Raw genomic sequence first — 21,652 nt, forward strand, 5'->3', positions numbered from 1 at the left:
ATCATTACCTTTTCCTTGGTTGTTGTCCTACTATCCCTTCCCTCCCGAACCTCCCACACTAATATAACTAAGCCAGGGTCCCATCCAGCTGATTAATGTGATTATTTCATTAAACCAATTAATTAACTCAATTAATCCAAGCAGTGTGCCATCCTATTAATCTGGATGAGAGGATGCACAATTGCAGTGGCGAGTTACAGAAGAATGAAGTTAGGCATAAAATATAATAATGAATGTACGATATCTAATTTTGACCACAAATTCCAAATGACATTTTTATGCACTTCCTGGGAGATTTGATAGAAATTCACATAGAACAGTTTCAATTTAATCTCTTAACGAAATGCTATGAAAACCACTTAAAGTATTGCCTTCAAGTCTCAATAATTGCTGGTCCATAGATTCACACATTAGCAAGGAGCAGTGTGAGGAAAATTTTCATACTTTTCTGTTTTTTTATTAGTTCTTGCTCCTTTAATAATGGCCAAGGACAAGAATAGAAAATCAATAGGAAAAGGAGAATTAATAGCCAGTAGCATTATTAAAGGCAGAAATTAATGGAAGTTTGAGAATTCATACTGGATAACTTTCACAAAATTAGCAGCACCGTCGTATCACAATGTGTATAGTGTTGTGAAGAGTGTGCATAGTGATTTTTGAGACAGGATCTGGGAATGTAGCTCATGGTGGTCTTGAAATCATAACCTCGCTGCTTGAGCCTACTTAGTGCCTGGATTTCAGGTGCTACTGTCTCAACCAGCTCCTATTCTATTTTGTTATATGCAGCAATTATTCTTTTAGAGTTGAGAAGAAAGAAAATTTAAGAAATGTTTAACAAATTGCTCCAGTTGTAATCAGAAATTTTAGGGAGAAACTGGAATTTTAGGGATGGGTTCTAGACAGAGTGCTGAGTTGAAAGGCAAGCTACTGAGCCATGGTTTCATCCAATTGATTAATATGCTTACTTAATTAATCCAATTAATTAACTCAATCCAAGCAGTATGCCATCCAATTAATCTGGATGAGAGGATACACAATTGCAGTGGCAAGTTACAGAAGAATGAAGTTAGGCATAAAATGTAATAATAAATGTGCAATATCTAGTTTTGACCCCAAATTCCAACTTAATAAATATGAAGTTTTGGTTGGTCAGTAATCCCTCCACAAATTTTGGCGTAGGAAAAAATGGAGCAAACTCAGCCCACAGATTAACTACAGATCCTAAATTAGTTGATACAAGGCAAGTAACATCCTTACTTGACTTGATAGATTGTTCTGTAATAGAGGGCATGATTTAGTATTTCTATTTTCTCAAGATAGCTAATGTTATATCAAAACTATTACTTAGACAATGAGACAGAGAAAAAAGTATAGAAAAAATTATAGAAGATTGTGCAAAATAATAGAAAAAAATGATAGAAAAAAATCCTTAGGCAAAAGTGTAAAGATATTTAGAAAAAAATTCTCTCTTCTTTGGAACAATAAAATCAACATCCTTATTTGTCTTTTACACTCAGAATGAGAAATGTATTTATCCAGTCAAGAACCATAAGGAAGCCAATCAGTGCCTTGAATTCTTTCAATGAGAAGATTTGAAAAAGGGTTTTCTAGATGCGAGAAGAGGAATATTCATTCAAAAATGCCCAGTAGAAATTTAGTAGCAATTACTAAACTCAAAGAAAGTGAAAAAGAAAAAAAAAAGTGAAAAACGTCAGGGATTCTTTCATTTAAATCTCTATTATGTCTTTTTTGACCATTCGTTAAAGATTTTCACAAAAGTTAGGTAGTTATCATTTATGCGAATTCTGCTTTAAGCATTTAGGGAAATAGAGAAATTGTAGAATCTTTATTGACACCAGAAGGGGTGAAATTGATTAAGGTCCTTTGTATGCATTGGCATGCTGAATTTAAACCTTTTTGAACAATACTTAAGGATGATATAAAGTAAAGATAATGAAATGTAAGAATTTTTCAACATATGTTGCTAGCAGGCTAACGTTCATTTAGGGTCCCTGTTTCCACAGTAAAGTAGAATGTGATGCTACAGCTGATACTCTCTACCTAAGGGTGGAAATGGCAGGTGATTATAGACAAGGGTAAAGTTTGTGTTGTTTCTCAGATGATTTAATATGTTTATTAAGTTTTTATATCTATTTCTAGAATTGTTTATTCAGGCTCACTAATTTGAATATTTCAAGTATTAGGTTCCTTCCAAATAGTTTGCTTAAAATGTTATTGATACTACTATGACTTTATTTCAGATACGGGAATGACAGCGATGAACAATGAAGCTAATTGCCCACAAACAGAAGCTATGAAGTGATCCACTAAAAATGAAGTGAGGCACAAGAATCACACACTCCAGTTGGTCCTGGTTTGTCTTCATTTGTATCTATTGAGATTCTGCTGAGTTATTGTTTTGCCCCCTTGCAGACCCCCCTGCTCAGTTTTCTTTTCTTTCTGCTTATTACTTTGTTGAATGCAGGATCATGGTCTATGATCTGGTAAACCAGAGTTTCGTGACCACATTTACCTTGATCGGCTTCTCTGAATACCCACATCTATGGGCACCCCTCTTCTTTATATTTTTAACCATCTACATGGTCACGGTGGTGGGGAATCTGGGGATCATTGTGGTCATCAGAATCAACCCCAAGCTTCATACACCCATGTACTTTTTCCTCACTCACCTTGCGTTTTTGGATATGTGCTATTCCAGTGTGTTTACACCCAAACTCTTGGAGATCTTAGTTGTGGAAAACAGAATTATCACATTAGAAGGATGTATGATACAGTATTTGTTTGGATGCACATTTGTGTTTACAGAAATGTTTATGCTGGCGGTGATGGCCTATGACAGGTTCGTGGCCGTCTGTAACCCTCTGCTCTACACAGTTGCCATGTCCCGCTAGCTCTGTGCGCTCCTCATAGCTGGGACTTACCTGTACGGTGGCCTCTGCTCGGTCATCCTCACCTACTCTCTTTGGCAACTGTCTTACTGTGGACCTGGCATCATCAATCACTTTGGCTGTGAGTACTCTGCAGTCCTCTCTGCATCGTGTTCTGATCCTTCCTTCAGCCAGATTGTATGCTTATTCATCTCCATATTTAGTGAGTCCTGCAGCCTCCTGATCACCCTGGCCTCCTATGTGGTCATAGTGGTCACCATCATGAGGATGCCCTCCAAGGGGGGGCTGAGAAAAGCCTTCTCCACCTGTGCCTCCCACCTGACTGCCATCAGCATCTTCCATGGGGTCATTCTCTTACTTTACTGTGTGCCCAGCTCCACAAGGTCAATGCTCCTGGTGAAAGTGGCCACCGCCCTATACACAGTTCTTGTCCCCATGCTGAACCCCCTCATCTACAGCCTGAGGAACAAGGATGTGAAGGAGACAGTCAGGAGGCTCCTCCACTCCAAACTGCATCCTCAATTGATATAATTCCAATAATTGTTCATAGAAGTCTAAAGTATGCATGTTTTATTCATGTGTATGTATGTTTGTATATATATGTATATATGTGTGTGTATATATATGTGTGTATATATATAGATGAAGATAGATAGATAAAATAGATAGATAAATAGATAGATCACATTTGGGATTTTAGTGAATGATACTTTAGGGTTTTTTGTGTGTTTGTTTGTATTTGTCAGTTGTGGGGCCTGAACTCTGGGCCTGGGTGCTGTCCCTGAGCTCTTCAGCCAGAATTGGTATACATTTTTAGACCATGTCTCTTTTAGAGTTCCAGTTACAACACAAAATTATTCTTTGCTTAATGCATCTCTCAATTTCCTATTAAAGATATGAGTTGTAATATATGAGGAAAATATATGAATCAATCTTAAATAAAAGTCAAGACAATAGATATTTGGTACTTCCCTATCTACAAACAAAAGCAGAATAAATATCCTAAACAAAAAGCCAGGATACCATCTATTATTAATTTTGAACTTCTCATATTTCAGCAACATACTAGTGAGAAACAGATCATACTTTTCAAATATAGGATAAACATGTTCAAATTTCCCTCGTGACTGTGTTATTAACTAATTATAATCTTAATTAGGAAGGAGAGATTTTCAAATTTTCTTGTTTGTAGCTCATGGTAAACACCTTGTGAAAGCTCTCTGGGATTTTTATTCCCTAAAGTCATGCAATGAAAATTTAATATATGATTCCTAAATTTTGTCTCTCAGTTTGACTCAGATTAAGAAAGTGTTTATACTGAACATGACTGCTTTTAATTGTAAAAATATAGAATTGTCCTTCATGGCCTATGTTAAATGAAATTCTCAATGCTTAATTACAAGCTTTTATAGCTACAAGTTTTGAGAAATAACATAATAATTAATTGAATTGTTCCACAACCACTGAAAATTAAACCTGTCTTGTTGCTGGTGAATAATTAATCTGTCATCCTGCTATAATTCTGATGCAGAAGACTCTGATTAAAATTTCTAATATTTTTTTGCGAACAAGACCTCTGTGAATCTACTAGCTGTGGTAGCAGTGTCTTTCAGCTAAGAATAAAAACACAAGGTACTAAAACCTCTTCCCTACATTGTTAAGAAGTTTGCCTTGTATTAATCTTTGAATCTGTTTGTATACTGTAATGAGGCTTAATATTCTTAGTGAATACTAAATTAATGCTCATTAACCATTCTCAATTTTTATCAATCCTTTAGAGGACTGTACTTTTTAGGTTTTATTTATTGTTTAACTAGTTGTCTAAAGGAGTTTCAATTCCACAAGTCAGATTATGACTATCATACATTTTATTGATATGGCCCTTCTAGTCTCTCTCATCTTTCCTGTCTCAGCCATAGCCTGAATATTTTTACATACCGTACATTGACTATAACAGCTGTAGTTGCTCACTCTCCCTCCTTCCATTTATGTATTCCCTCCCCCCATCAATAAAAAATGTTTCAGCTAGTTAGTTTGATTTGAAATGGTTCCTTAATTGTTCAGAGGAATTATAAGATTGGATACTTTTAGGGGAATATATATTTTAAAATATGTATAAGGCTGTGAAGAAATATAATAGACAATATAATTTTATTTTTATTTTAATGATGTGTAGGCAAAATCAAATCTGAGCAGTTTAACTGAGCAGTTTAACTGATTTAAACGCCAGAGTTTTCAAGTAGTTTGCCTGGAATTTGACATTAAGAGAAAGAGTGGGTGAATACAGCCATAATATTCAATGTACATGTGTGAAAATAGATCTATCGATAGGATGAGGAGAGATGGAGGAGAGTGTTGAAAGGGTGACAATGATCACGATGGATTTTACTCATAAACAGACATGTTGAACTGAAATCCATTTGAACAATTACTTAAAGATATTTTGTTTCTTTTGAAAAGGTGCCTGTGCTTAGAATTTGAGGGAAAATTGTCATTATAGTGGGAACAGGCAAAGATGTTGAATGTGTATTTCCCTGAAACTACAGGCATGTTGTCAAGTTGTCACCATTTGAGTGTCACCGTAGAGGAAAATTGAAAGGACAACTTGAGTACGTTTGCAGAGACAGGTCAGCAGCAGAGTTGTTATTTAGAAAGAGGAATATGTTGTGGAGTAGGATTGTGAATGGGAAGTCATCTTGAATGATTTCATTTTTACCTTAATGTTTTCCTCAAAGCCTTAAGTTGAGAGGAAAAGGAATCCAGGAGAAGCTAGCGGAGAAAAGAAACAAGAAAAGAGACAGTCAAGTTCATGTGCTGATGGTTTGGGAATTGGGTACCTAAGCTAAGCAATGGTAAGAATTAATCAAGGAAAACATTGCTTTTTACTATATGTCTGCCAACATGTTTCTTGTTTCATTATTTCTAAATTAACAAGAGGTGTTTTTGGTAATATTTTGCATATGTTATGAATCCTATGAAAATTCAGAAAGGAGAAATAAAGAAGCTGTTTTGTTGAATTGACTACAATGTAGAATGTAGTCCCAGGGTTCCTAAGGTTGGGATCTTATTTGGGATACCCTTTATTCATAGCAATATCATAACAGTAACAGTAGTTACATCAAGAATAATGAATATTTTAATATATATTGGGTCACATACAAGCAGATAAAGGATTGAGACCCAGAGCATGAACATCTCATCAGAGGTTTGATATTTGATTCTGGTTGAATTTCAACTCATGGTACTTGACCCAAATATTAAGTCATTCATATTTTCAAGACTCGATACAAACCTATGTAATGGCTGATCATAGAGATTGATTGGTTAACAAATTCACCTTCAGTATGAGAGTTATGCTTGTCTGACAGAAGGACATTAGACCAGTTTGAGTCAAAGAAAGGAAAGGAAATAGCAGAGATCAATGTGAAGTGCTACAAATTCAATGGGGAAATATGCAAAATATTAAAATTTACAAAAATAAGATTGGATTTTCTCAAAAATGCCAATCATGGTCCTGGGCACTGGCCCTGAGCTCTTCAGAGCCACTATAATACTCAATAAGAAATGTACTCATTAGCTCACTGATGTAACTATAACTCCTCTGTACAGAATCTTTACAAGAAAATACAATTAAAAACTAACAAAAAATTAAACAAATATGTTTCTGTTTTTAAAGAAAATCTTTTCTTTTCCATCAATCGTAGACAATTCATGTAGAAAATGTGGCAGTCCAATATCTCTATGTCATTCAAACCCCACAGATAACTTCCAGCTTAGGAAGAATGTATAAGATGGATGTGCAACTGAAAGGTATCAAAAAGATTTTGATCATGTAAAATTCCCTTAGATATGAGAAATCACTGGAATGGTATTGCTTGTAAGAGGACAGGTTAAAATTAGTTCTAGTTGGCCAAGCACTGATGACTTATGCCTGAAGCTGGTGACTCACCCCTGTAATCCTAGCTACTCAGGATGCTGAGATCTCAGGATCATGGTTCAAAGCCAGCTCAGGCAGGAAAGTCTATGAGACTCTTATCTTCCACAAGCACAGGAAAACTAGAAGTGGAGCCATGGCTCAAAGATGTAAAGTGTTACCCTTGAGCAAAAAGATCTCAGGGATAGTGCCCAGGCCCTGAGTTCAAGCCCCATGTAAACAAAACAAAACAAAACAAAAAAACCCAAAATCAGTCCTAGCATCATGTGTGAAAAAGCATAACTGTTCTTTGGTTAGCTTTTAAGCTCAACACATATCACATTTGTTTTCTAGCATCTAGCTATGTAACTAATATGAAAGGTTACTTTTATTATTATTCCCCTATGTGTAGTGTTGACCTGCATGTGAAAGAAAGTGTAATTTCTATTTTCTATATTATACTGTACTTTGTATGTTTTTTTTTGTGAAAATACTGTACAGAGGAGTTACAGTTACATGAGCAAGGTAATGTGTGTATTTGTTATCAAGCACTGTTGCCTCCTCCTTTATTTTTCTCCTATCATCCCTTCCCTCCCACTTCCACAACTACGCTCCCCTCTACCTAAATTTTTTTTATTATAAAAATGTTATACAGAGGGGTTACAGTTACATGAGTAGGGCAATGAGTACATTTCATAGTGAGCATTGTTACCTCTTCCTTTATTTCCCCCTTACCATCACTTCCCTCCCCAACTCCTCCCACCCCCACCCCTCGGCATCGTAAAGTTCGCTTTCAATATAGTGTCCTGTACATCTCGTCATCACAATGGGTCAGCCTGCATCCCCATTTAAGCATTCTGCAATATTCCTTCCCTTCCCCAAATTAAAAAATATACTGTTCCTCTTAATGCTCATAATGTTGAACACAATGAGTTTTCATTTTAAAGGTATAAGTATAGCAATATATCCAGGAAGACATAGATGCGCAGATATAAACACTGAAATCCAACTATACTACTATCCCTTCTGAGATAAAATCACTTTAAATATCAAAATAAAACAAACATTGAAACATAGATTTTTTTGTTAGGTTATGGGTTTAATTGGTTTTATTGAACCCTGGCAGGTGAGGAAAGCTGAAATATTTTTATAAGAAATCTAGCCCATTCTGTTAGACCAAGATAAGATTTTGCACTTATGGTATATGAAAAGAAATATGGTCATGCTAGAATTTAAATGGCTCCACGAAAGGAGTTCAATTGCCTGAGACGAAAGTAAGAAAAATGCCAGATTAAGTGAACATTCATGTTGCCCTAGTGTGTTTTTTTTCTTGAGGTACTGAGCAGTACTTTCCTTTCTTAAATTAAAGCTCTTATTCAGTGTTTTATCTGGTCGTGATGCTATCCACAAGAGAAAAAAAATACCTAACTGTGCAAGATAACTCATCCAGTGTTTTATTGCCTGGAGCAAAATATTTATTGCTCTCATCTTGCAGTCCTAGAATATCTAAATAATTTAGTACTTTCTCATCTGGACAGAAGAGATTACCAACCCATTTAGACTGATTTTAAACTCTTAATATCTGCTGTATACATTGGCCTGTTTGCACTAAACTGTGGCATTCAGAACCAAATGTGTTCTTCCTCCTAAAATCACATTTGTAATCAAATATAAGTTAATTGATATAGATAGTGTTGAGTTTACTAGTTTACTAGCATACCTAAACTCTTTCTTCTCTGGCCTGTAATAGAAGAAAACACACTTCTTTTTCCTCGGCAGGAGCCAAATGCAGGATGAAAGAAATCAGAGCGCTGGATTCATCTTTGTCTTTTTGGGATTCTCAGAATTGCCCACCTTACAGGTGCCTCTCTTCCTGGTGTTCTTGACCATCTACACTGCTTGTGTGCTGGAAAACCTAGGTCTGATTTTGCTCATCAGGATCAATCCCAAACTGCACACACCCATGTACTTCTTTCTCAGCCATCTATCCTTTGTTGACTTTTGCTACACCACTGTCATTGCACCAAAGTTGCTAGACCTCTTGATATCAGAAGACAGATCCATGTCCTTCAAAGGATGCATAATACAATTTTTCTTTGGCTGTACCTGTGTGGTTACACAGACTTTTATGTTGGCAGTGATGGCCTATGATAGATTTGTGGCCGTCTGTAAACCTCTGCTCTACACGGTTGCGATGTCTCATAAGCTCTGTGCAATCTTGGTCGCTGGGAGTTATGTGTGGGGTGGAATCTGTTCCTCAACACTCACATATTTCCTTCTGGTGCTGTCTTACTGTGGCTCTGGCATCATCAATCACTTTTGCTGTGAGTACTCTGCCATCCTCTCGGCAGCCTGCTCTGATTCCTCCCTCAGTCAGCTGGTGTGCTTGCTCATCTGTACCTTCAACGAGGCCTGCAGCCTTCTGATTATCATTATTTCCTACACTGTCATATTTGTCACTGTCATCAGGATTCCGTCTAAGGGAGCCCTGAAGAAAGCTTTGTCCACTTGTGCCTCCCACCTGACGGCCATCTGCTTCTGCCATGGGGTCATCCTCTTACTCTATTGTGTGCTCAAGTCTAGAAGCTCATTGCTTACGGTCAAAGTGGCCACTGTGTTTTATAGCATGGTGGTTCCCATGCTCAACCCGATCATCTACAGCCTCAGAAATAAGGATGTGAAAGAGAGCATCAGGAAGTTAATTCACCTCAAAGTCCTTTCTCGCTCATTTTAGTCATGTTCAGACATCCATAAAGCTCAATCAGTGATGGGATGAATATTCGTTATGAATATCCTTCATGGCTTTTAAATTTCCCTTCATACGATGACATAAAGCAGAGAGTTAATGCAGCCATATACGATTTACTAAATCTGGCTGTGCTTTAAAAATAACTTGTGAGTAAAAGGCAAAGAAGGAGAAAGACAATCTTGTTTCTGTCCCTCCCAGGATGGGGTGGTCTAAATAAACCTGTAATAATGTCCACATTCTATATTTCTCAGACTGTAGAGTCGAGCTTTTTCTAAAATCATCTCTTTCTTTTTTTCCTTTCCACTCTACTACATCTTTAATGTTCTCTCTTTCTGTCTGTCATTCTGTCTCAATATGACAACCATTCAAATGTATGTTTGAATAACTCTCTATTTTTTTCAACAAAGAAAAGGTAGCCCATTAAGTTAAAAACAGTATAAATGTTACACATAAGCCCCTTGGGGATCCCTTTGTCTTGTTACTTTCTCTAGAGAAAAACTGCTTTGGGGAGATTTTGAGATTCACTACATTTCTTTGTCCAATTTTTCTGTGTATGTCCTGAGAGTAGCAAGTTTAATTTTCCTTGCAACTGCAACTTATCTCTATTAGACCTTAGAGTTTGCTTTTCATCGTTCCTGGATCTTTCCCAAGATTTTGGTTAAATGCTATTTAAAAGATCAGTTAAAGCAGTGATTTATTTTATGTTGTGCTTGGTTGTTCCATGAAATGAATAGCATGTTGATACTCTGAATATTCACTTAGATTGCTTCCTTTCCTGAAATGTAGATAAGAACATTTGTGTAAATGTCTGTTCTTGGTTTGTGTTCCTCTGCAGTACTGGCTCAAGTTAAAGAACTTGATTGTGCAGACAGAATGATCTGCTTCAATCATTTCTTTTTCTGCATATATTAGCTCACTACAAGATGCTTGGCAGTCATAAGCTTTGAGCAGTTGGGGTCAGTTCATTTACGATCTCCCTGCATCTTTCCATTTTGCTAGTGGTTGCACAATATTCCTGAAATAGTATTGATTATGTAATAGTTATGTAAATTATATTGATTTTATTCTCTCATGGGATTAAGTTCAATAAGTTCATGAGCACACCGCCAACTGTACCAGTTTGGTCCCTATTTTATACAGAACTATTTGTCTCTAGCTTCCTTAATAAAATATGCAGCCTGCAAGTTGTTTTGTTAAGTTTTCATTTGATCCTTGTCATTTAAAAAGAAACTGCTTTCACATAGGGGTATGCCAAAGGCTTTCTGATGGGCTTGCCTTTGTTTGTCTCTGCTATTTTCCTGACAATATACTTATTCTGCTGATTCTCTAATTCAAAAATTTCATGGCTGATCTTCAAAGTACCTGCAATTTCACTGAGTGGTGATTCCTACGCTACATTAGTCTGTAGCTTTCTGAACAAAGATATGAATGAGATCATCACTAAGTTAAACAATACCTGGTTTATATGCTGTAAAACATTGTGCTTCAGATATTAACTCTTTATATTTTTAGATGAACAGTTTTGGCATTCGGAATCAAAGCACCTCTTGAATGTATCATCATCGTACAATTAGCATTCCATATATGTTCATTCTGTTGATTAGCAACATACATTTTTAAAAATTCAGACGTAAAATCACAGACAAATCTAATTGAATTTGTTATTTTATTGTTGCAACAAATTTTTGCAGTACATTTTACTATACAATTGCCCAGTCAACATGTAGTTCAAAGAAATGCTATGTTTTGTGAAATATTAAACTATAGTTTTCATGTGGTTCTATTCCTCACAAAAAATACCACTGTGAAGTGGTATTCAATATAACACACTGAATATCTGAACCTTTTAAAGTTTATTTCTACATGAATCATTTTAGCTTGGAAAGATTTTTCTTTTAAAAAATATTGTAAGGGTGATGTACATGTGGATTACATAAGTAAGATAATGAGTTCATTTTTATAATTTCTTTTTGGAAAGTTTTATAGGCAAACAAGAATAAATAGTTTTCTCTTGTAGAATCCTAATCCACTGAAATTAAAGTATGTATGACATTGTGTAATATATTTTCTCTATATATAATTCCAAAAGTAAGTACAAAAGACTACAAATTCATGCTTCATTGTGACATATTTGTGTCAATATGACTTTCCATTGTGAAAAAATAATTATTTGGAAATTTGACTGAAAGCACTTTGTAGTCATTTTCTTTCTACATTTCTCATTGGAATTACAAGTCAAGAAACTTTTCATCTTTTTGTTGTATGGCTTTGTTGTTGATTTTTGTTTAAAGTAAGCTCATAATCGAGTTTACCACTAAAATAAATCCTGATTTAATCGTCCACATTAAGATTAAATTAGAAAAAAAGGAATCACATGGCAAACCCCAAAGCTAGGCATGAGAAACTTGTCTGCCTTGTGAAACTGTAAAGTTGCAAGTTGGAAGTCATTTATCTGAGAAGTATGACTGAATCTCAGAAACAGGACAGTTCTGCACACATTGCTCTTTGGTGATGTTGGGTAACTTCCTTAATGATAACTCATAGATAACCTATGACTATACCTCAATTTGCTGAAGTCTTCTAGTAAGTTTTAGGTCATGCTGTGATTTACCCACAAAGTTGTTTGAGATAAAATATAAGAAAGAAGAAAGAACTCACATTGCCCTTAAGGTCTTGTCAATCATGATAAAAGCTTCTGAACAGAACAGTAAGGAGATTTCCATATGATGACTTTTCAATACAACTGATTATGTCATACTTGTTTTCTGAAAGATATATTGGAAGCACATAAATTTTAAAGCATTATACAATGTACTGTTTAATGTATGAAATGGAGTTTCTAACACTAGTAGTGTATTGCAATATTAATGAAAGATTCACATCAATTTTATCAGTTAACAAAATATCATAAATTAATTATTCCACTCTAGTGTATTAAATGGTGGGTGTTGTGTGTGTGTTTGTATACCTTTATATATATAGTCAATATTTAACAACTATTTCAATAAATTTATTTTTTAATTATTCAAATTTTTTATTTTTAGAATTTCCTTCTACTACTAATTATAAATGTTTACTACATACATACATTGCAGCATATCCATTTTATTAAGATTGCCCACCTCTTTGCAAACATAGCTAACACTTTTCAGTACAGTATTATGTATGGTATCTATAAAGTGTCATGTCTTTGGAAAAAATTATACAATTTGTTTTATCTATCTCTTTATTTATGTGTCTATAAACTGTACATATATGTGCACGTGTTTTAAAACTATGCTTTTTAAAACATTCTGCAAAAATTGACTAGGTAAGACAAAATAAGTGATACCCTATTGTTTTCACATACTTTTTGTCTTATTCCTGAATACATCATTTATATAGTATTTATGTGAATCTCACTATCAAATTAATGTACTTGCTCTGTTTGTGGAATAAATTTTACATGATGTGATGTTGAATTTAAGTGGAAGTAGTTTTAAACATGATGCCATCATAACTTTTCTCACTCGTAATTTGTTGAGTATTTGAAGTAGGAATAATTGTGGGCTAACTGTTGCTTTTGTAGAAGTTTTGTCTAATGTTCAAAAAACTTGGGTTCTTATATTTCCTGAATTTCCTCTTGTGAATTTGTCACTCTCATTTGCACTATGTTTTCCCCTCATTTTCTATCAGAGATGATGAGCATACTGGAATCTTTGTGTCCTAAACAAATAAAATACTTTCTCCCTTTTGAAAAAATCATTTTGCTTCATTATTAAAAACAGTATTAGATGCACCAGGTGCCCATGACTCCGACCTGAATACTTACGTATTCAGGATGCTGAGACCTAGAAGAATATGGTTTGAAGGCTGGCTAGAAAGAAAAATTCATGAGACTATCAATGAAATTGGCAAAGATAAAGGAGGGGCGTAGGAAGGCTTCAAGTGTTAAAATGCCACATAAGCAAAGAAGCTGCGTGAGCACCAGAACCTGAGTTTAAACCCAGTCCTGCAAAATAAATAAAATAAAATACAATCTGATGAATTAATCAATCTTTTTTTGTTTCTTACTATTCCAGTTAGGATAGTACAAGTGACAGATTATGTAACCAATCCAGTTGCTCATTGCTTCCAAGACAGAATGTTTGTCATCTTTCTAACAAAGACATTTTAACTTCACGTATGAAGACTATCCTTGAAATGTTTCTGTATTTTAACCCACGATGATGATACGACCTACCTAGATCAGATCTGCATTTCTTTTATTGGCAACGTAATGAAAATTATGCTCTTCATTGATCTAGCTCAACGTGATTGAATCTATGAATTTAATGTTAGGTGTACAGTTTCATATAAAATAATTCAAAGCTATAATTTAACTTCACAGGGGAAGATGAAAAGACATTAGTATCATATGCCTAGATTCCTTAACCAAAACCTGCATAGCCAGGTAGAACAAATTTTGGCAGTTGGCATTTACAATTATAATAGAATACTGTGTGGAATGAGACATCAACATAGTGACATGCATAATTAATTTCAAGGTAGAGTGCATCACACAAACATTCATTTTCACACAGGGGAATTCTTTTCAGCTTCTATTCTTCCATTGTTGGCTATCATTATCCTTTAGATTTTGTTCACGTACTATTTTGAAGCAATATTAAATAGGGAAAAGGTGCAAAATATTACTTTTCCTATACAATTTGCTTTAACATGATCTTTTCCTTAACTTGTTAAAAGGCATTTTTCATGATTTAGTTCTGCCCTGACTTCACTTGGCATTTTGTAACCAACAGATGGTTATACTTCTCTACAAAAACTTCCAAGCAAACATTTATTCTCTTGACTAAACTAAGCATGTGAAGACAAAACCAGCTCATACTTGTGAAGATAAACATGAAATAGGTACATAAATGTAGTCTATGAATCTTCCTACCTCTTCCAAATCTAGCGACACTGGAATACCCAAACCCTTGGAAATTACATTTGCATGTTTTGTTTTCAAGTATCTGTGCACATGTGCATTTCCCCAGGTTTCATGATCAAAACCTGAAGTGGATTTTTCAAATGTCAATCTTTGCCACCTCTGTCTTCCCTGAAGACTTACACACTACAAGTACAGATGTAGAGTCATGTGAGGTAGATATGAAATGGTTGTGCATCTACATCTTGCAGGGAGATGATTGAAGTGATGGAAATAAGCCAAGCCCAAAAACCTATTCAATATAAAATAATGCATAATAAAATAAAATGATATGCATGCTTCTAAACAAATAGGAGACGCACAACTGCAATTGTATTGAAATTATGGTATGTTTCTTGTGATTTCTCAAATCACAAGCTCCTGATAGTCAAGGTTGACTTCTGTTTATAACATGAAGATCTATGTATTACAGATATAGAAGAAAGGAGAGGAATCTTCCTCTAGTTTATTTTTAGCTTATGACAACAAACTCAGCATTCTCCAGGGTCTGGGTCCCAGTGCTCAAGTAGTTCAGACAGAACAAACAACACGACTACAGAACAAAATATCCAAGTCTGATTCTTCCTGTGGCATATATGCACACTGCAAGAACACTCACACTTTAACAACCATCAGAAATGGATTCATTTACAGAATTCTATTTTGCCAGAGACAATCAAGTCCTTTAAACAAAGGGGTCATTTTTTTAAGAACATTTTAATTTTGAGGGGGAGTTTACATAGTCTGGCTTTTGGTGAGTTGCTGCTCTATTATTATGGAATCCTTTATCTTTCTTTGGTGTGTACATTAGTCTTTGGACTCAGCCTTGTGCTTGCCGACAAGCATTCTACCACTTGAGTTATACCCCCAGCTCTTTTGCTTTAATTATTGTAGGGATAATGTCTCATTCATTTCTCTGAGCTACTCTGGAAAGTTGATCCATTTTGGTCTCGCCGATAAGCTAGCTGAGACAAATATTTTTTTTTTCATACGGTTACCTGCGGTATATTTAAATTCAAAACACTTTTGTGAGGAAAAGCCCATGTGAAAAAATTCCACAAGACCTGAGTGAGATTAATAAGTGCCTGATTTAACTAATGGCATATATTCTGAGCCCTGAACTCTGCTTTGTGCTTGGGACCATTTAAATGAGATTGAAACCATGTTCTTGAATGCTATTAAGATGTAATACAGGTAATAGGTATGTGTGTATATGAATATCTGAAATTTGCTATATCGCCCAGACTGGCCTGAAATTGATCATTCTCTGTTTTTATCTATCTGAGTACTAGGATTACATTGTGCAACACCAAACGTGGCAGTCAGTAAGAATATTTTAAACGAAAACCTCGATGTAAATTTTATCTTCATGAGATGCAGTTAATCCACGCAATGAAAACACAGCACAGTCATACATACACATACACAGGAAACAATAAGCCTACAGCTTCCTTAAAATGTTTAGGAGCAAAGAAGGTAAATATGAAGAAATATAGTAATATTAGGATTCATAAGAAAAGTTTTCTTAGGAAAGCTATGTAGGAAAGTTCTCATTAAAACAGGCAATGGTATACCTTTGAAGGAGAAGAGAAGCATTTTAGTAGATTAGAAGAATTTAAAAACTGTCTTTGTAAATTCATATCAGAAAAAAGATGGATGTACAAAGCAACAAAAAATCACCTTATGAATAAGTTTTCATTGTATTTGATGTTGGTATAATTTGGGGAAGGGAAGGGAAAAACAAATTGTTTAAATAGGGATACAGGTCGACCCATTGCAACAATGAGATGTACAAGGCGTTATGTCGAAAAACAATCTTTACAACCTTTGTGGGGGGGTAGAGCCATGGAGGGAATGGATGGTAGGGGAAAAACAAAGAAAGAGGCAACAATGCTTCATAAGAAATGTATTCGTTACCTTGCTCATGTAATTGTAAACCCCTCTGTACGGTATTTTCAAAATACAAATTTTATTTAAGAAGACAAAAAAAAGAAAAAAATGGATGTGAATATAATATTCAATGACAAAGTAATTTGTTTTATATAAGTCCTCAGACAGTCTAGAACTATAGATTGAAGAGTTTCAATGTGAATGAATTTTGTTCATGAAGTACTGTGAACAAAAGTTACATCAACTCCATTTCAGGATAGGTGGTATCATGGACAGAATTACATCAGCTGTGACAGATGTCTTTAGTCAAACTCCAGTAGCAGTAAAAAATAAAAATCCAAAAAGCTGGGTTTACCTATGTACTATATAAAAATTATGGTTTTATATATGCATATAAAACAATGCATACATATATACAATAATGGTATATATACATATATGTATATATAATATATTGCTTTGTAGTGTTATTTGTGTTGTTTTATATTATTGCGTAAGTATATACATATACACAGAGAGAGAATAGTATATGTACTGGCACTGGAATTAGTATGAAGGTCTCATCTATTCACAGATTCATTTTAATAAAAATAATATTTATATATACTACTATTTATTATTCCAGGAACAAAAACACTACAGTGCTGGTGAAAGAAACTAATATCTCATAAGAATGTCTGGATTCAAGTGACACTCCCAAATAGAGAAAAACAGCCAATAGCACTGCTGCTATCCAGCCTGGGTAGATTCCCTTCTTTCTCCCTTTTGTTCTCTGCCTCCCATTTGCTTTTTCGTGTCAACTGGCTATGGTGCAAGATGAAGTCAACCAGAGCCACGTGACCAGTTTTGTCCTCTTGGGTTTCTCAGAATACCCTCATCTGCAGGTACTTCTCTTTTGTGTGTTTTTGATTGGTTATGCGACAGCTCTGATGGGAAACGTGGGCTTGATTTTGGTGAGAAGGATCAATCCCAAACTTCGTACACCCATGTACTTTTTCCTCAGTCATCTTTCTTTTCTGGATATCTGTTATTCTAGTGTACTCACACCACAACTTCTACAGCTCTTAGTGGTGGAACGCAAAGTTATCTCCTTTGAGGGATGTATGACACAGTTTTTCATTGGCTGTGCCTGTGTGGTTACAGAAATGTTTATGCTGGCAGTGATGGCCTACGACAGGCTGGTGGCCGTCTGCAATCCTCTGCTCTACACAGTTGCCATGTCCCGCAAGCTCTGTTCTCTCCTCATAGCTGGGACTTATCTGTGGGGCGGCCTGTGCTCAGCCATACTTACTTATTCCCTGGGACAGCTGTCCTACTGTGCACCCGGCATCATCAATCATTTTGGCTGCGAGTACTCTGCAGTCCTTTCTGCAGCTTGCTCTGACACGACTTTCAGCCAGATGGCATGTTTGGTCATTTCCCTATTCAATGAGTCCTGCAGCCTCCTGATCACCCTGGCCTCCTATGTGGTCATAGTTGTCACCATCATGAGGATGCCCTCCAAGGGGGGGCTGAGAAAAGCCTTCTCCACCTGTGCCTCCCACCTGACTGCCATCAGCATCTTCCATGGGGTCATTCTCTTGCTCTACTGTGTGCCCAGCTCCACAAGGTCCTGGATTCTGGTCAAAATATCTACTGTGCTTTATGCAGTCATGATCCCCATGCTGAACCCCCTCATCTACAGCCTGAGGAGCAAAGATGTGAAAGAGACGGTCAGGAGGTTCATCAAATTCCAACTGCATACACACTCATTATAACTCAATTGCATAGGTGCCCATGTGCTAAGCATATCTCATTGCTGCATACATTGTTGATAACACATGCCTTTCTGTGAATATATGATAATGCCTAAGTATTAAATCCTGACTATTCCATGTGGTTCATCTATCAGCAATCCTTGCTTAATAAAAACACATATTCTGCTTTCTCATTTGAGTTTCTGAAATAACTGCATTTCAACCTTTCTCCCATGAAGTTAGGAAAATGAGAATAAAAACAGTTAACATTTGTGTTTAGAAACTCTTGTCATGTTACAGCTTCACTTTAATCAATGCGTGTAATAAAAGTATTGCAAAGCAAGGTGATTCTGCTTTTCTTGGCACTATCTTCAAGTCTTCTACTTTATGCAAGGCTGTGTCTTAAATTTGTCTTCCCCTGGTCGCAAGAATCCATTTATGATCTTTTCCTCAACTCACAAGCGTTTTCTCTACAGCACTCATAATATAGACCTCATCTTACCACTGGTTCACTTGTTACATCATCTTTGCTATCACTGAAACAAAATGCCTTCTAAGACAGTATTCCAAGGAACTTCTCTCCTGAATTTAGAACAATGTGGGGAAGAATCATTAGAACTTTAAGGAAAAGATTGAGAGAAAGAGAAGATAACAAGAGTCCATTAGGGCAACTATTTTAGAAACAAAGACTATTTTCTTTTCTTTTCTTCCTTTCTTTCTTTTTTTTTTCTGGTTGGTTATGGCCTGGGCACTGTCCCTCAACTCTTCAGCTCAAGGCTAGCACTCTACCACTTGAGCCCCAGCACCACTTCCAGCTCTTTATGTGATGCTGAGGAATTGAACCCAGGGCCTCATGCATGCCAGGCAAGCTCTGAGCCACCTTCCCAGCCCTATTTCGTTGTTTTCTAAAATCATTTTGTATGTCATGTTACCAGCCTTTTGAATTGTAATTATCATTTTTCAACTATTAACATTCTTATTTATTTGAAACCTATTTTGTGCTGTTACTTTAAACCCCTTCATCATTGGTTGACTTTTCCACCAAGTGAATTTGCTAAAAAGTTCAGTTTTAACTTAACAAACTATATTATATGGGTAATGTTTTCATTTTTGGTTTTCATCTTTAATTAGTTATGTAAAGGGGTTTCAATTCAACATGTCAACTTATGAGTACATTACATATTGAATAATGTCAACCTTTCTATTGTCCCCGTTCTGAGACATTGTGAGAGCACAGTTCCACACCAGCTTTTATGTTTCTCCATTGGCTGTGTCTTTGAGAAGTGTGGTCTTCTCCACATTGTAGAGAGATATTTTTCACCATCTTCCATCTTTGACTTAAGGCTCTAGAAATATTTTTGATCCATTCAGAGTCATGGAAGAAAACTGCAGTGCTTCTGCATGATGTGATTCATTTTATCCTAGACATTATGTGTTTCACCTAGGAAAAGCACAAAAATAAGTTGTGAGTATCCTTACAAATTGAGCCTTGGAAAAATATATTCTTGGGAATATATTCAGCTAATTCAAGCATTGTGGAATTGCAGTATACTTCAAAATTCATCGTTCTTCATAAGTCAGTTCCATTGTTGCAGGATGTTTACTGAAAAAGTGCTTTTGTGTTTCTCTGAAGTACCATATTTTTTCATTAAAATTACTCATAAGTATGTCCACCAATGTTACTGTAAGCTACTGACAAAATGACATCAAAACCAATCCCTTGCTCTATGTGATATTTGTGTAAATTCACACAGTATACTTCGATCAGTTCCATCCTTTTCTATTTATTATTTAATCCCCCCTTTTAATGGTTTTAGTGGGTTTCATTATGTTGTTTTCTTACATACTGTGTAACAATAATATTCAACCCCCATCACCTTAATTTCCTTTCCCCTCTCCTGTTAGTCCCATTGGCCACTCCCCCAACCCCTTTTATAATCTGGTAAAAAAAAAATTACCAGACAGCAAAATAAAACTAAAAGTTTATTATGATTTCATTAAAATAACCAGTGGCTCACACCTGTCCTAGCTACTAAGGAGGCTGCAGTCTGAGGACCTACTATAAATTGACTTCTGTTCTTTAAGCTCTTTGTCCAACTGTAGTAAGGAAAGATCATATGACAGTTGTTCCTTTTTGATTTCTTAAAGAATACTCATATTGATTTCCATTCCCACCAACACTCTACATAACCTTTTTTTTTGCTGGTAGTGAGGTCTGAACTCTGGGTTTGGGCGCTGTCCCTCAGCTCTTCAGCTCAAGGTTAGCACTCTATCACTTGAACCACAGCACCACTTCTAGCCTTTTCTGCTTATGTGGTGCTGAGGAATTGAACCCAGGGCCTCATGCATGCAAGGCAAGCGCTCTACCACGGAGTCACCTTCCCATCCCTTGTACATAACCTTTTAAAAATATTTTCTTTTGAATACCTGATGGAGTTTCAACAATAATAACAATAATACTAACAACAGTAATACTAACAATAACAAAGATAATTATTTTTAATAACTATTAAGTGCTTCTTTGAAAATGAATAGGCATTTTAAGTTTCAATTGATAAGAAAAACATAAGGATCCTTTAAGAATATATTAAAATATTTCTTTCAAATTATTGAGTTAATAAACAGTTTCAGCATTTATTGTGTGTTTACATACAAGAAAACTGTTTAAACCAATTCACCTACCTCTAAATGTAAAGGGCACATTATCTGAATCATTTGTGACATGATGTTAAATAAATTATAAACTCCCACCAAAACAAATGTAGGAAAATAGAGTGTTGATTACTCTGTATATACTTTGGGACCCTCACATTTTCAAAACAGAATGCATTGACTTATATAGATTGGTCATAATTTTCTTTTCTTTTTTTAAATTGCATTTTATTTCATTGTAAAGTGATACACAGAAGAGTTACAGTTACATAAGTGAGGTAATGATTACATATTTTTCAAAGACTGTAAGTTGACCTGTTTCTCTGAGTCAGGAAAAAATGATTCTTCTTCAAATTTTTAGATCTATAGCTCATGATAAACATGAGCCAATTTGCCCTAGGATGTGCTTTTCCCAAGGGTAGGCAATTAGATATACAATACTCAACAGGATGCCTAAATTTGGTTTTCAAGCCCAAGTCACCCTTGAGATACTTACTGTGTTACTGATGATGAGCTCTATAATTAAGAAACAATAATTTTCTCAGCCTCATTACTGGTATCTGCTGTCAATGGAACTCATTGTCTAACCACAAATGCAAAGAGACTATATTCAAACATAATTTTAGAAGTTAATTGCTAATGAGTTTCCTAATAAATACCGTTAATGAATAAGTCCATTCAGGTTTCTGTTCCATTATCAATGTACATATTTTATTATGTTTCTATTGTGACCAGCATGTCCAAAGAATATCTCTGTGAAATCAATGGCATGATGTCAGTCTCATTTAGCTGAGAATTAGAGTGAAACAAGGTAGTGAACTCTCTCCTACATCATTAAAATCCTTAGCTTGTTCT

At 35.5% G+C, this 21,652-nt stretch overlaps 2 protein-coding genes and 1 pseudogene across 2 annotated transcripts; all 3 read left to right on the forward strand.

The window, feature by feature from the left end:
• The first annotated feature begins 2,489 nt into the window (after positions 1-2,489).
• Positions 2,490-3,440, forward strand: LOC122105209 (annotated as a pseudogene).
• Positions 3,441-8,605: 5,165 nt separating this feature from the next.
• LOC122104727 (olfactory receptor 5D18-like) lies at positions 8,606-9,556 on the forward strand. The gene has a single exon (XM_042675665.1). The coding sequence runs from the start codon at positions 8,609-8,611 to the stop codon at positions 9,554-9,556; it is 948 nt and encodes a 315-aa protein (XP_042531599.1). The 5' UTR covers positions 8,606-8,608.
• A 7,659-nt stretch (positions 9,557-17,215) lies between these two features.
• Positions 17,216-18,166, forward strand: LOC122105125 (olfactory receptor 5D18-like). Its single transcript, XM_042676250.1, has one exon. The coding sequence runs from the start codon at positions 17,216-17,218 to the stop codon at positions 18,164-18,166; it is 951 nt and encodes a 316-aa protein (XP_042532184.1).
• The last annotated feature ends 3,486 nt before the right edge of the window (positions 18,167-21,652 follow it).

This window comes from Dipodomys spectabilis, unplaced genomic scaffold (assembly GCF_019054845.1).
Source record: "Dipodomys spectabilis isolate Male_0828 unplaced genomic scaffold, ASM1905484v1 ptg000030l, whole genome shotgun sequence".
Lineage (NCBI taxonomy): Eukaryota > Metazoa > Chordata > Mammalia > Rodentia > Heteromyidae > Dipodomys > Dipodomys spectabilis.

Coding starts and splice junctions, on each gene's coding strand:
- LOC122105125 (XM_042676250.1), top strand. CDS start 17,216: ATGGTGCAAGATGAAGTCAACCAGAGCCACGTGACCAGTTTTGTCCTC.
- LOC122104727 (XM_042675665.1), top strand. CDS start 8,609: ATGCAGGATGAAAGAAATCAGAGCGCTGGATTCATCTTTGTCTTTTTG.